The 14859-nt window shown below is 37.9% G+C and overlaps 1 protein-coding gene across 3 annotated transcripts in view; it reads right to left on the bottom strand.

The window, feature by feature from the left end:
• Window positions 1–14859, bottom strand: part of PCDH7 (protocadherin 7) — a 476179-nt gene that overhangs the window by 315736 nt on the left and 145584 nt on the right. Inside the window, exon 2 of one of the 3 annotated variants that reach the window (XM_055588215.1) lies at window positions 8291–8446. The exons of the other annotated variants lie outside the window; for them this stretch is intronic. Coding sequence (XP_055444190.1) covers window positions 8399–8446 — 48 coding nt within the window. The 3' untranslated portion in view covers window positions 8291–8398. Of the gene's footprint in view, window positions 1–8290; window positions 8447–14859 lie in introns of those variants that run through there. 3 annotated transcript variants of the gene reach the window in all.

Raw genomic sequence — 14859 nt, 5'->3', positions numbered from 1 at the left:
CACTTGAGAAGAGAAGATTCCGAGCAGATAAACAGAAGAGCTGAGAACAGTAGATGCTTGTTTACATAGACTGCCAACATGTATAAGGAATGATGCATGACCTGAAAATTAAAATAAATAGACAAGCCATGGAATCCCTGATAGCTCAGTTGGTAAGGATACTGCCTGCAATGCAGCAGGCCCCAGTTCGATTCCTGGGTTGGGAAGATCTGCTGGAAAAGGAATAGGCTACCCACTCCAGTATTCTTGGGCTTCCCTTGTGGCTCAGCTGGTACTCTGCATGCAATGTGCGATACCTGGGTTCAAACCCTGGGTTTGGAAGATTCCCTTGGAGAGGGAAAAGGCTACCCACTCCAGTATTCTGGCCTGGAGAACTCAATGGACTCTATAGTCCATGGGGTCACAAAGAGTCAGACACAACTGAGTGACTTTCATATTGAGACAAGCCATAAATGGAGAATATAACCTGAAATCTTCCAACTTGAAAATATAGATGATACTAAAACAAAGAATGAACAAGAAAATACTAGGTAGCCATTCATTTATACCTCCAATACCTACCAATCTGCTTTTTCAGGGTAGCTCAAAGAGATTATTTTTTTTCCTGCTCAATAGTGTGTTTTTTGACAATATGAGAGTTCACCAAACTCCCACCAAACCAGAGTTGGTTTCCATGGAGATTTCTCTTCTAAGACCCTCAGTGGAGACAGAAATATCATGCCCTTGAAACCAAAGAGATTTGGGGCTCAACTATTAACTAAAAACACTGCACATTGTTTGACATATTTGACCTGGGTTTTGACTTCAGCTTTCCCACCTGTAAAATGGGGTTAGTGAGAGCCATCTTTTATAGCACTAAGAATTCAATGCCTTATTGATGTCTGTTAGTAGGTGACCTACAAATGCTAACTCTCATTTTGTTCACTAATTTTAGTATTTCAGTTCAGTTCAGTTGCTCAGTTGTGTCTGACACTTTGCGATCGCATGAACCACAGCATGCCAGGCCTCCCTGTCCTTCACCAACACGTGGAGTTTATCCAAACTCATGTCCATTGAGTCACTGATGCCATCCAACCATCTCATCCTCTGTCGTCCCCTTCTCCACCTGCCCTCAATCTTACCCAGCATTAGGGTCTTTTCAAATGAGTCAGCTCATCGTATCAGGTGGCCAAAGTATTGGAGTTTCAGCTTCAATATCAGTCCATCCAGTGAACACCCAGGACTGAACTTCTTTAGGATGGACTAGTTGGATCTCCTTGCAGTTCAAGGGACTCTCAAGTGTCTTCTCCAACACCACAGTTCAAAAGCATCAATTCTTCTGCGCTCAGCTTTCTTTACAGTCCAACTCTCACATCCATACATGACCACTGGAAAAACCATAGCCTTGACTAGACGGACCTTTGTTGGCAAAGCATTGTCTCTGCTTTTTACTATGCAGTCTAGGTTGGTCATAACTTTCCTTCCAAGGAGTAAGCATCTTTTAATTTCATGGCTTCAATCACCATCTGCAGTGATTTTGGAGCCCAAAAAAATAAACTCAGCCACTGTTTCCACAGTTTCCCCATCTATTTGCCATGAAGTGATCAGACCGGATGCCATTTTTCTGAATGTTGAGCTTTAAGCCAACTTTTTCACTCTCCTCTTTCACTTTCATCAAGAGGCTCTTTAGTTCTTCTTCACTTTCTGCCATAAGGGTGGTGTTATATGCATATCTGAGGTTATTGACATTTCTCCTGGCAATCTTGATTCCAGCTTGTGCTTCATCCAGCCCAGCTTTGATCATGATGTACTCTGCATATAAGTTAAATAACCAGAGTGACAATATACAGCCTTGACATACTCCTTTCCCTATTTGGGACCAGTCTGTTGTTCCATGTCCAGTTCTAACTGTTACTTCCTGACCTGAATATAGGTTTCTCAAGAGGCAGGTCAGGTGGTCTGGTATTCCCATCTTTTTCAGAATTTTCCACAGTTTATTGTGATCCACACAGTCAAAGGCTTTGGCATAGTCAATAAAGCAGAAATAGATGTTTTTCTGGAACTCTCTTGCTTCTTTGATGATCTAGCAGATGTTGGCAATATGATCTCTGGTTCCTCTGCCTTTTCTATAACCAGCTTGAACATCTGGAAGTTCACGGTTCACCAATGCTAAAGCCTAGCTTAGAGAATTTGAGCATTACTTTACTAGCGTGTGAGGTGAGTGTAGTTGTGCAGTAGTTTGAGCATTCTTTGGCATTGCCTTTCTTTGGGATTGGAATGAAAACTCACCTTTTCCAGTACTATAGCCACTGCTGAGTTTTCCAAATTTGCTGACATATTGAGTGTAGCACTTTCACAGAATCATCTTTTAGGATTTGAAATAGCTCAACTGGAATTCCATCACCTCCACTACCTTTGTTCATGGTGATGCTTCCTAAGGCCCACTTGACTTCATATTCCAGGATGTCTGGCTCTAGGTGACTGATCACACCATTGTGATTATCTGGGCCATTTAGATTTTTTTTGTACAATTCTTCTGTGTATTATTGCCACCTCTTCTTAATGTCTTATGCTTCTGTTAGGTCCATACCATTTCTGTCCTTTATTGAGCCCATCTTTCCATGAAATGTTCCCTTGGTATCTCTAATTTTCTTGAAGAGATTTCTAGTCTTTCCCATTCTATTGTTTTCCTCTCTTTCTTTGCATTGATCACTGAAGAAGGCTTTCTTATCTTTCCTTGCTATTCTTTGTAACTCTGCATTCAAATGGGTATATCTTTCATTTTTTCCTTTGTTTTTTGCTTCCCTTCTTTTCACAGCTATTTGTAAGGCCTCCTCAGACAGTCATTTTGTTTCTTTGCATTTCTTTTTCTTGGAATGGTCTTGATGCCTGTCTCTTGTACAGTGTCATGAACCTCCTCCGCCCATAGTTCATCAGGCACTCTGTCTATCAGATCTAGTCCCTTAAATCTATTTCTCACTTCCACTGTATAATCATAAGGGATTTGATTTAGGTCATACCTGAATGGCCTAGTGGTTTTCCCTACTGTCTTCAATTTAAGTCTGAATTTGGTAATAAGGAGTTCATGATCTGAGTCACAGTCAGCTCTGGTCTTGTTTTTGCTGACTGTATAGAGCCTCTCCATCTTTGGCTGCAAAGAATATAATCAATCTGATTTTGGTGTTGACCAACTCGTGATGTCCATGTGTAGAGTCTTCTCTTGTGTTGTTGGAAGAGGGTGTTTTCTATGTCCAGCGCATTCTCTTGGCAAAACTCTATTAGCCTGTGCCCTGCTTTATTCTGTACCCCAAGGCCAAATTTGCCTGTTACTCCAGGTGTTTCTTGACTTCCTACTTCTGCATTCCAGTCCCCTAGAATGAAAAGGACATCTTTTTGGGGTGTTAGTTCTAAAAGGTCCTGTAGTCTTCAGAGAACTGTTCAGCTTCTTCAGCATTACTGGTCAGGGCATAGAGTTGGATTACTGTGATATCGAATGGTTTGCCTTGGAAACAAATAGAGATCATTCTGTCATTTTTGAGATTGCATCCAAGTACTGAATTTTTAACTCTTTTGTTGACTACAATGGCTACTCCATTTCTTCTAAGGGATTCCTGCCCACAGTAGTAGATATAATCATCATCTGAGTTAAATTCACCCATTCCAGTCCATCTTAGTTCTCTGATTCCTAGAATGTCGATGTTCACTCTTGCCATCTGTTTGACCACTTCAAATTTGCCTTGAATTTTAGTATTTACCCTCCCCCAAAATGTAAGAGATTCCCAACTTCAGTCACATTTTACTTAAAAAGTTTACTTTTTACTGAAAAGTTTATGTATACTGAAGTATATGTTTACTGAAGTAAAAAGTATATGTTTACTGAAAAAAAAAGTTTACTTTCCCTCTGAACTAGTTGTTCCAAGTATCAACTCATTAACACACTTCTTTCTTGTACTTCTTAGTAAGATTTACCTAGTCTATACTTCTCTATAACTGCTAGAAGCAAAATCTTCGTGGCTATTAATATCCTTCAGTCATCTCAATTCTCTCCTTTTCTAACCTGGGATGATTTTGCTCTACAAAAATAATAGAGTCCTCACCATTGCATATACAAGGGAACAAAATTAATAGTTTTTGTTTTAAAAAACATGGCATGAAAAGAGGGCAGTATACAAGCATTAGGGGAGACTGATAGGCTTTATTTGATGTCGATGTGATCTCCTAACTGTAACTCAAAAGTTGATAAATCCTTAAATGCTTGTCCTTACACATTGACCATGTCTTTGTTACCTAGCATTCAACTTGACATCATTGGTGTCTGAAAGTGCCCAGGAAGAAAACAACAGAGCTTTGAAGAGGCGAATGGAAAATCCTAAAAAAGAGAAGGCACCGTATTAAAAACAAAATGAGCAACTTTACTACAGCAAAAGCAGTGACAGGAAAGAACAAAAATAAAATAAAAGGATAGAAGGAAGATAAGTATCTGTAGAAAGCAAGTTTCAGATCATAAACTGTGGGCCCAATATGAGAGACAGAGATGATTAACTTTGTTGACCAAATAGATCTGTGGCAACGTCTTCAGACAATGCAGAATTCCTCCAAGTAAATGATCTTATTTCCTATATTCAATGGGAAAATAGCATATGGAAAAATTCAAGGCAGAAAGTTAATATATTCAGCTATAAACTACTCTCACACAAGATACACAAGGTAAATATATATATATATATATTATGCTTCATGTGGAGTGTCAAGACAATAACAAGATGAAGAACTAAAGGCCCAAGGGATGCAAACCCAATGGTAGGAAATCAGTAAACAGCTAATTAGCTTTGTTACATATACTTGGGCATTTGTTACTCTTGCCTAATAAAAGACCCTCTCCTTGCCACAGAGATGTTATCAACATTACTTACTTACACATAAGATATTATAAAATAATTTATGGTGTTAGTAACTATTGACATGCTTATATATAGTCCTATTCTTGAAATTAATTGCTTGCATGGTTTAGAATAATAAATGTATCCTTACTATGAAGGAAAACTTATGGTAGCAAACATCAGAAAACAACAAACAAACAAAAACAAAAAAAAGACATAACAAGTTCAAACATTTTTTTAAACTGAGAAACTATTTGCAAAATATCATATATAAAAAGTAAATGGCCAAATTTAACAAATCAGTTAAACTAAACCGATGTGGTTGTATGCATACAAATAAGAACAAATACATGAAAAGGTGATTTAAAGGCTTCATCTGAGCTAGAAAAATAAAATAGTTTTTTTTCATGTGTTCAGAATGGTAAACATTTTAAAAATTGACAAGGATCTGTGTTAGCCATGTTAAAGGAAATGGCAGCCTCAAGCATTATTGACACTGAATTATAGTATGAATCAATGCAGGCAAAATTTCATACATATATGAATAATAAATATTTGCACAGATATATGATTGTCAGTATGTTTGCCAAAATATTAAACATAGGTTTGAGTGGCTGGTGTAACTTCTGTTTATTTTTAGTATGTTATTTATACCAGTATTATTTTAAATTGCCCAAGTATGTATTATTTTTATAAAAGCAATGATATGCCTTTTATAACAAACTATATTTCAGTTCGTGTTAGAGTTTGGCCCAAATAAATTATGGCATAAAGCAAAAGGCTCGAATCTGTTTTGTGGTTTAACAAAAATGAAGGAGAAATAATCCAGAACAAAAAGGCTAATATAAATTACTTGGTTTTCAGGGTCTCAAAATATTCTAACAAAGGTAAGACTGGTGCAAAAGGGCAGGATGTAGAAGAGGGAAAACACATTTGATGAAGTGTCAGGATATCATAATAGAGCTCGTCACGTTGATGCTACTCGGCAGGACAACCTGAGTTTTCAGCTCCTTCATCTTGAAAATGAGGAGTCTGGGCTCAACTCTAATGTGCTAAGAAACTAAGATCCTGAGAACACCTATACATAACCCAGCCACGCTTTACTGACATGAAAAAGCCTTGTACGTTTTGCAGGAAGCACTGCAGACAGATATAAACTGAAATTAAAATGGAAAACAGCTGTACATAAAAAGTTAGCTTGGTGAAACCACATCCTTTAAAAAGGTTAAGGGGCTGTGTTCTTTAACAAAGAAGATGCTCTGAGTGAGGGGAGATAACTTCCTTGTCACCCTCAATAATAATGTTAATGACTTGATGAAAACAGCATCCAGACAGTCTAAAATGGTTAGGTTTCTACAGCATCGCTGATCTGAAGCAGACAGTGAAATTAGATTTCTAAAATATGCCTATTAAATGAAAGGCATTCAGAAAACACACCCCAGAAGGGAAGTCGCTGTAAAAGGTAGCAAGGTTGCCATGAGAGTCAAACAAGAGGGAAAAGAAGTTGTGTTTTGACAGTGGGTTTGAAAAGGTTTCATTCAAACATCACCATTAACCTTGTTTTCTAATTTCAGATATTTTATTACCTCTCTATTTCAACCTTCACGTTGACTCACCACCACCACCGCTGTTCCTTAACTGAAATATCTGACAAAGTGCAGTCATTTGAAGATTAAAAAAGAAAAAAAAAGGCTTCCCAAATTATTCTAAGAGTTAGATGTACAATTTCACAGTCAAATTTTATAGAATTTGGTTTTCAGAAAGTAAATTATTTACTTTACCTTTTTGCAGTAAAATGTGGATTTTGAAAGTCATTGAACTCATATTTTCAGTAAGTAACATATATACATCTCTTTTTAATCTTATATGTGAAAAAATTATAAATCAATGTAAATCCCATGGACAGAAGAGCTTGGCGGGCCTCAGTCCATTGGGTGGCAAAGAATCAGACACGACTGAAGCCACTTATTCACGCATACTCACCTAAGCATTAATAGGATGTATACACATGTGTGTAAAATTGTTCTTTCTTATTTTATAAATATAAAACTCTGTGATCAAGCTTATATTGGTATATAACAACTGCAGAATATGGATTCTATTTTTGCTATCTGACTTCTAAGCTTTAGTAACATCTTATAATCTTGAATTATTTACGAAGCTCTAAGGTTAATCTATATTTCCTCTTTTGTCTGCCTAAATTATAGGTCTAAAAGAGAAAGAGAACATATTCTAATATGAAAAGTAGGTTCAAGCAATATTAAGCATTAATACAATTCCTGTACATCCACAGAGGGGGAAGAAACCTTGTCCATTAAAAAATGAAAAGTAAATACTCCAAAAGATCACTATAAAATAGTTACAGCACAAGCTAGAAAAAGAGTGCTTTAATTCATATAAAATTACATTTTTTCTTTATTTTTTGGTAATGTGTTAATTCCTTTTGGCATAACCTCTCAGATAAACTAAATTTAGATGTAAGGGGATAAACTAAATTTAGATGTAAGGGTGAGAAACATTTTGTGTAAAACCACCGCAGAAGTCACTGTATTTTCTAAAAATGTCCTCATTCCATCAAAAAGTAAGAAAATGGGTTCAAGGGAAAAAAATCAAGAGGGTTAAGTTCTCACTTGATCCTTCAATAAAATTACTTGTCACCACATTCAGCTGATGATCACCCAGACAGTGCCCCTTACATTAACAATGTGGACAGATCCGACATTTTACAGATGGCAGTGGCCATCCTGCAGATTAAAGCACAATGTAGATGTAATCTCCCCAATGACTTGATAGCCTCAAATGAAGGATTCTCAAATTTCACGGTTCTGACCTATTCAGGGTGAATAAGAGTATAATAAATTGCCTGTCCCCTGGCTCTGCAACAAGAAAAAGCAGAACTGTACAATTTCTGGGTTAACTCCCATGTATTACCAAGTTTACCAACATAATCTGCATGCCACAGAGCAAAAGATCACCCTATCTAACAGATTTTAAGAAATTAACCTGCATTGATATATGACTCTGTTTGATGCCAATACAGTAAGGTGGTAGCAGCAGGTTAATGTGAAGCCAGATTTCAAGAGAGGCTCATTTGACTGGTGATTAAGGATAACTTCCAGTAAAAGTGATTTCTCATTGGGAGGGCAGGGAGAGGGAGAAAATACATTTGATGCAAAGAGAAACAGTATGTACTGGCCAGCCAAAGAGCCACACACCAACTGTGCACGCTGCAGTTATGGTGGCGAGGTTGGCCCACTAATGTCTTAGGAAAGGACAAGAGCTAAGAAATATTACAAAGCACAACCATAAGTGAGGAAGAAGCAGGTGTGCCTAGATGTTCTGTTCTAAGCATGACAAATCAAACATCTTTAGAAAGATTTAATTTATGTTGCTCTCCTTAACTCAGGCTGATTAAATTAGAATCTCCATTATCCATCGGTAGTGCTGCCTGTACATAGGCACTTCACCAATGTGGAGCTTCCTGTCCTTGTCAGCAGACCCAGAAATACCACAGCAGCAGATTTTGTGGACATTAAAAATTAGCAATGAACTTCTGGCTTCAGAAGGCGAATGCTTGACCTCCACTCCTTGAGCAAAAAAAAAAAGAAAATTCTTGAACCAGGGTAATGACTAGATCATGATTTTAGCTGAGTAACTTAGAACCACAGAGATATTAATCAGAGGTGCACTGGGACGACCCAGAGGGATGGTATGGGGAGGGAGGAGGGAGGAGGGTTCAGGATGGGGAACACGTGTATACCTGTGGCGGATTCATTTCGATATTTGGCAAAACCAATACAATATTGTAAAGTTCAAAAATAAAATAAAATTAAAAAAAAAGAAATATATAAATAATAATATATTTTATCAGAAAAGAGTTTTTAAAGTCATAAACATTACATCAAAGATAATCCTTTACTTCTTGAATGCCTCTAAAATTTATGGCCCCTCACCTATCCCCCACAGCCTTCCAGCCTTCCCTTCCAGTGCTCCCAATTCCTTCACATAGATTTCCATGGTAACCAAGAACAACTATGAAAATTCAGACTCCTGGGTGACATTCATAAAGCATATGCATGACTCCAGTCATTTTGCTTTTGCTGTGCCAAATTTAACCCATGCTTAACATTCCTTTCAGCTTAATTCCCAAGGATCATCCTCAAGGACTTTCTGTCTCTGGAACATTGTTTTTTTTTCCTTGAAGAAAGTAATAGAAAGAACAAACTAAAGTCTTTTAGAACTGAATAAGACTGCAAAAACCTCACTTATTTAAATGAAATCTGGTCTAGGGAGAATAGGGAACCACACAAAGTTACACTGTTAGTGAGTATGAGAGTTAGTCAGTGGTAACCCAGTTCTCTTAATTCCCCAATCCATGCTGAGCATCTCGAGACATTTTTTGTATCACAACTGCTAAGGATGGGAGGGGGCAAGTTGCCACTGGCATCTAGTATGCAGAAGCTAGGGGTTCTGCTAATGTCCCACAACACAAAGCACAGTCCCTAAAGAAAGAATTCTACAGTCCAAAATGTCTACAGTGCCAAGACTGAGAAACATATCTAGAACTATGAGGTAGGAAAATTGAAAAAAATTAATAGAAATTGTAATCAAGTTTAAATTATATCTTGAAATGTCAAATCTAGGGTATTAATAATGGCTTTCCTTTCAAATTTCCATTCTCTGCCCAAATACACCATGAAACAGAATATGCTTCCAATTCTGCATACAACTGGTATTTACTATCATCACATTTCATTTTACCTTGAAATGTTAATTGCTGTACAGCAGGGTTCCATGGTTGATTTAAATTTACATTTGCTTTTAAATTTGATTAATCTAGTTTCTCAGGAGCCCATTCTTCCATAGTTATTCAGACAAAAAAATGGGCTTTTGAGTACACAATGGTATAAAAAATTCCTGGCTGATGTGGTGGTCATACCTTTATATTAAAGTCACATTTAACTTTAAATATAAAAAATAAGGGGTGCTAAGAGAAGAGTAAAATATATCCTTATTTACTCTGGTTGTTTTCTTGAATGTCTTAGGCATATTGTAAAATGGTGATAAACAGAGGAGAAAATATAGCTTCAGCTTATTTCCCCTACTCATAAAATATGCTACCTACCTTTTATGAATATTCTAATGTATTTAATTAAAATACATATAAATATATAAAACTTGAATGATTCCTCTTAGGATCCAACATGGTGCCTTACATAGTATCACTTCCTGTACCCAGCTCATCTTGCCACCCTACCTTCTAGGATTCTCCAGATGGGCATTACTAAGCCCATTGCAAAGTTCTTTCTGGCTACACCTAGAAGAGGTTAATAATAAATGGAAGATAAATAACATTGCTTAAATACTTAATTCTCACCAAGCACTCTCCTAGATATTTTATTTCAACCTAGAAATGGTACGTATTGGCAAGAATCCTCTCCATCCCATTCCAAGGCAAATCTCTCTAATCAATAATGTCACCTTCCCTGGTGGCTCAGATGGTAAAGAATCTGCCTGCAGTGCAGGAGACCTGGGTTCGATCCCTGGGTTAGGAAGATCCCCTGAGAAGAGAATGGCAAACCACTCCAGTATTCTTGCCTGGAGAATTCTATGGACAGAGGACCCTGGCAGGCTATAGTCCATGGGATAGCAAAGAGTCGGACACATCTGAGCAACTAACACTTTTCACAAAGTCCTTCTAAATGTAGCACTCCAGCAAGCCATTACCAATTAATCCTTATAAAGCAACAGGTTGAATGAAACCCATTTGTCATCCCTGATAAACACTAAAAGCATAAGTAAGGAATGCTGCTGTTCAGTGAGGTTGGTCAACATTGTTGAACAGAAATTTTTACCTTGAGATTGGTGGTGCATGCGTGTGTGCATGCTCAGACGCTCAGTCCTGTCCTACTCTTTGCGACCCCATGGACTGTAGCCTGCCAGGCTCCTCTGTCCAAGGGGTTTTTGAGGCAAGAATGCTGGAATAAGTTGTCATTTCCTTTAGGGGATCTTCCTGATCCAGGGATCAAACCCACCTCTCCTGTGTCTCCAGCATTGGCAGGCAGATTCTTTACTCTGAGCCACCTGGGAAGACACGATATTGGTGCACCCAAGTCTAAATTCAGATTCTGATAGTTTCAAATCAATTTCTATTAATTTCTCCACCTTACCCTCACTACCTTAGGCCAGAGCACCTGAATTCTGGGATGAAAGTATTGAAATTTGGAGGGCTCAATATTATTAACTTTCATGTGCAAAGTTTTAAAGTCTTTCCTCCTTCAAGGATTTTTCAGAAGGACTATTATGATTCAATAAAAATCGTCAAGTAGTGCTATTTGATTTGATCAGCAAGAGGTTTTCTACTCTACCATCATTTTGGTTAACATATTAATAACTTGAGATTACTTCAAGGAGTCTCAAGAGATAGTTTAGGATTCTGGCTGATTAGATGAAGTAGTAGTGCTGAAGGACAAATTCTTCTCTGACACATCTGAAACCCTCAGCAGCTTGGGCTACTGCCTAGGTCTAGAATAGTTATTTCCCCTATTCTCTATTCTCCTTCACCCCTGTATCCATGCCTTCTGCTTACTTGACTCTGATGCAATTACTAAATTGTATGCTACATGAATCTGCATCTGACTCTTTATGATCCTATGAACTATAGACCACCAGGCCCCTGTGTCCTTGGGATTTTCCAAGCAAGAACACAGGAGTAGGTTGCCATTTCCTCCTCCAGGGGATCATCCCAACTCAGGGATTGAACATGCATCTCCTCCATTTCTTGCATTGGCAGGTGGATTCTTTACCACTGAGCCACCTGGGAAGACAAACAAATGGCCTTTATTGAATCTGATGTGACTTTGTAACTTGGTAACCGGTGCCTTAACATGGTATTATATATATATTAAGACATAGCCTCTTAAATATAAAATATTAAAATGGCACAAAGAGACTCAACTCCCTAGCCAGAAACAGAAATGCTTACATCAAAATTTTTTTTAAATAGGAAAACACTATTCTTAGGTACTTTGTTGAAGTAAACACCATAAAATAGCAAAGTATTAAATGACAATTTCTGTATATTTTTTTTCTATTACTTTCCTTCAACAAATCTCTTTTTCCTAGGTTATATTTTAGGTCTTCTTTTAGAGAAAAACACTAAATTTCACCACTTTCATGTAGCCATTACATATAAGCTGATTTTCTTATGGATGTGTGTATTAGTTTTCAGGAGTAAATTATCAGAAATTATCATTCCTATTTATCTCAGTAATGAAGTATTTGACAATGGCTATCAAATTTACTGTCTAAGCAATACACTTGAAAGTCAAATTAATGATTGTTTGCTATGGCTTGAATATTTATGTCCCATCCCCCCAAATTCACCTGTTCGAATGCTAATATGCAAGATGATGGTGTTAGGAGACAGGGCCTTTGGAAAGTGATTAAGTCAAGGGGTAGCACCATCATAAATGGGATTAGTGCTCTTGAAACACCACAGAGCTTCCTTCCCCTTGTGTCATGTGAGGATCAATTAGAAGTCTGTGACCCAGAAGAGGGCCTTCATGGAACTGTGCTCGCACCATGTTCTCAGACTTTCAGCTTCCAGAACAGTGATCAGTAAATTTCTGCTGTTTATAAGTTATCTAGTCTGTGGTATTTTGTTATAGTAGCCCAAATAGACTACGTCATAATCATTACTTAAAAGAAAAGCTGTACCCTACTCAATTTCTTAGAATGGAGAGAAGGTAGAATAATAATTGAATAAACTGAAGCAACTGAGGCTCAGAGATGTTCAATAATTTGGCCTATTGTTCAGTTGGTGCTAGTGGCAAAGAACCCACCTGCCAATGCAGGAGATGCAAGAGATGCCAGTTTAATCCCTGGATATGGCAGATCCCCTGGAAAAGGAAATGACAATGCACTCCAGTATTCTTGCCTGGAGAATCCCATGGACAGAGGAGTCTAGCAGGCTACAGTCCACAGGATTGCAAACAATTGGACACAACTGAAGCAACTTAGCATGTCAAAGTCCACTTGCCCTTCATGCTAAAGGCAAAAAATCATGATAATCTTTTCTTCAATTATGTTAAATGAATATTCCCAAGCAGAGTATATCCTATATCATGGTGTGTGAAATACGTAGGTATTTAGAGCTTGGTAAAGCTGTGTTTGAATTTCAATGCTGGCACTTAACATATAATTGTTTTCCAAGTAATTGGAAGAACTGGGTTCCAAATGAGGTGAATCTGATTCCCAGGACCAAACTTAACCCATTGTAACAATCTCTTCAAAGGAATCCCTCCAGTAACATCATGTTTTTTTTTTTTTTATCACTTGTGTGGTACTTCAATAGAAACATATATACATTTATTTTCTGTTTCATAACAACTGAAGGAAAGCTGCAATGTCATGGAGAATATGTTCCTCACCCTAAACAAGGCTTCACACTTCGAAAAGTAATCTTTGGGTCACTTTATAAAAATTTCCAGGGAAACTGGCCTCCTTCAATTTCTCCATCAGTCAGAACTAATGTTAAGTCAAAAATAGTAACCAAACATAATGCTGCTCTTAGGCAGACAAGTGAAGAAAATGCAGAAAATTAAGGAAAAGAAGCACTGAATGTTGGCAGGTGATATTAGAAGAAAACCAAGATGGCCTCATGGAACCCAAACAGAATTACCAAGCGATGAGTCAATCAAGGAGGCAAAGGCTGGGTACTAGGGGTAAGAAGACAGTAAGCATGAGGCCAGTCTGGTGTTTAGTGGTGGGGTAGGGCCCTAACCATGGGGTAGGGCCATGACATGTGTTCTCAGTCCCTCAGAAGCTTAGAAAGAGAAAAGTCATGCCTCAAGCATAGATACCGAAGGTAGCAACCTAGTTAAACAACTAGTTACAAGGCAAGAATGCAGAGCTAGATATTCTGGCAACAAAACCACAGAAACCTGGTTTCTAGACCTGACTCTGAGTCAGCACAAATCATTCAGGTCTCTGAATCTCCGTTTTCTCACATATAATATGGGATGAGACTAAATTACCTCAAAGCTATTTCCAGCACAAATAGTCTATGGCTTGGTCAAAGGAATGAAAAGAGTAGTTCTTAAAATTGATATTAGAGTGAAGGGAAAATCAATAGCAAAGTAGACTCAATGTTTAGCCATCAGATTGTAGTTTAAAAGACCTTCCCATTTCTTCAATGAAGGCTGAGCACAAACATGGAGATCCGGAAAAATTGGGCCCTCCAACCACAGATAATATGTGTGTGTATCAAGAATAATTTCTCAGTTGAAGTCTTCACAAAAAAATTATAATTTAATTGCATTTGTAATAGCATAGGATGACATTAGAAGAGAAAATCGTTTGTGTCTGTGGAGAAAGACACCGTGGAGTTGTATGAAGACAAAGGTAAGAAAAGTATAAAGGCTGAGTAATACTCCATTGTGTATATGTACCACTGCTTTCTTATCCATTCATCTGCTGATGGACATCTAGGTTGCTTCCATGTCCTGGCTATTATAAACAGTGCTGCGATGAACATTGGGGTACACGTGTCTCTTTCCCTTCTGGTTTCCTCAGTGTGTATGTATACACATATATACACAATGGAGTATTACTCAGCCATTAAAAAGAATACATTTGAATCAGTTCTAATGAGGTGGATGAAACTGGAGCCTATTATACAGAGTGAAGTAAGCCAGAAAGAAAAACACCAATACAGTATACTAACGCATATATATGGAATTTAGAAAGATGGTAACAATAACCCTGTGTACGAGACAGCAAAAGAGACACTGATGTATAGAACAGTCTTATGGACTCTGTGGGAGAGGGAGAGGGTGGGAAGATTTGGGAGAATGGCATTGAAACATGTAAAATATCATGTATGAAATGAGTTGCCAGTCCAGGTTCGATGCATGATACTGGATGCTTGGGGCTGGTGCACTGGGATGACCCAGAGGGATGGAATGGGGAGGGAGGAGGGAGGAGGGTTCAGGATGGG

Source organism: Bubalus kerabau, chromosome 7, assembly GCF_029407905.1.
Source record: "Bubalus kerabau isolate K-KA32 ecotype Philippines breed swamp buffalo chromosome 7, PCC_UOA_SB_1v2, whole genome shotgun sequence".
Classification (NCBI taxonomy): Eukaryota; Metazoa; Chordata; class Mammalia; order Artiodactyla; family Bovidae; genus Bubalus; species Bubalus kerabau.
Note: the sequence above shows the minus strand (reverse complement) of the source record. Positions and strands in the feature narration are given on the sequence as shown.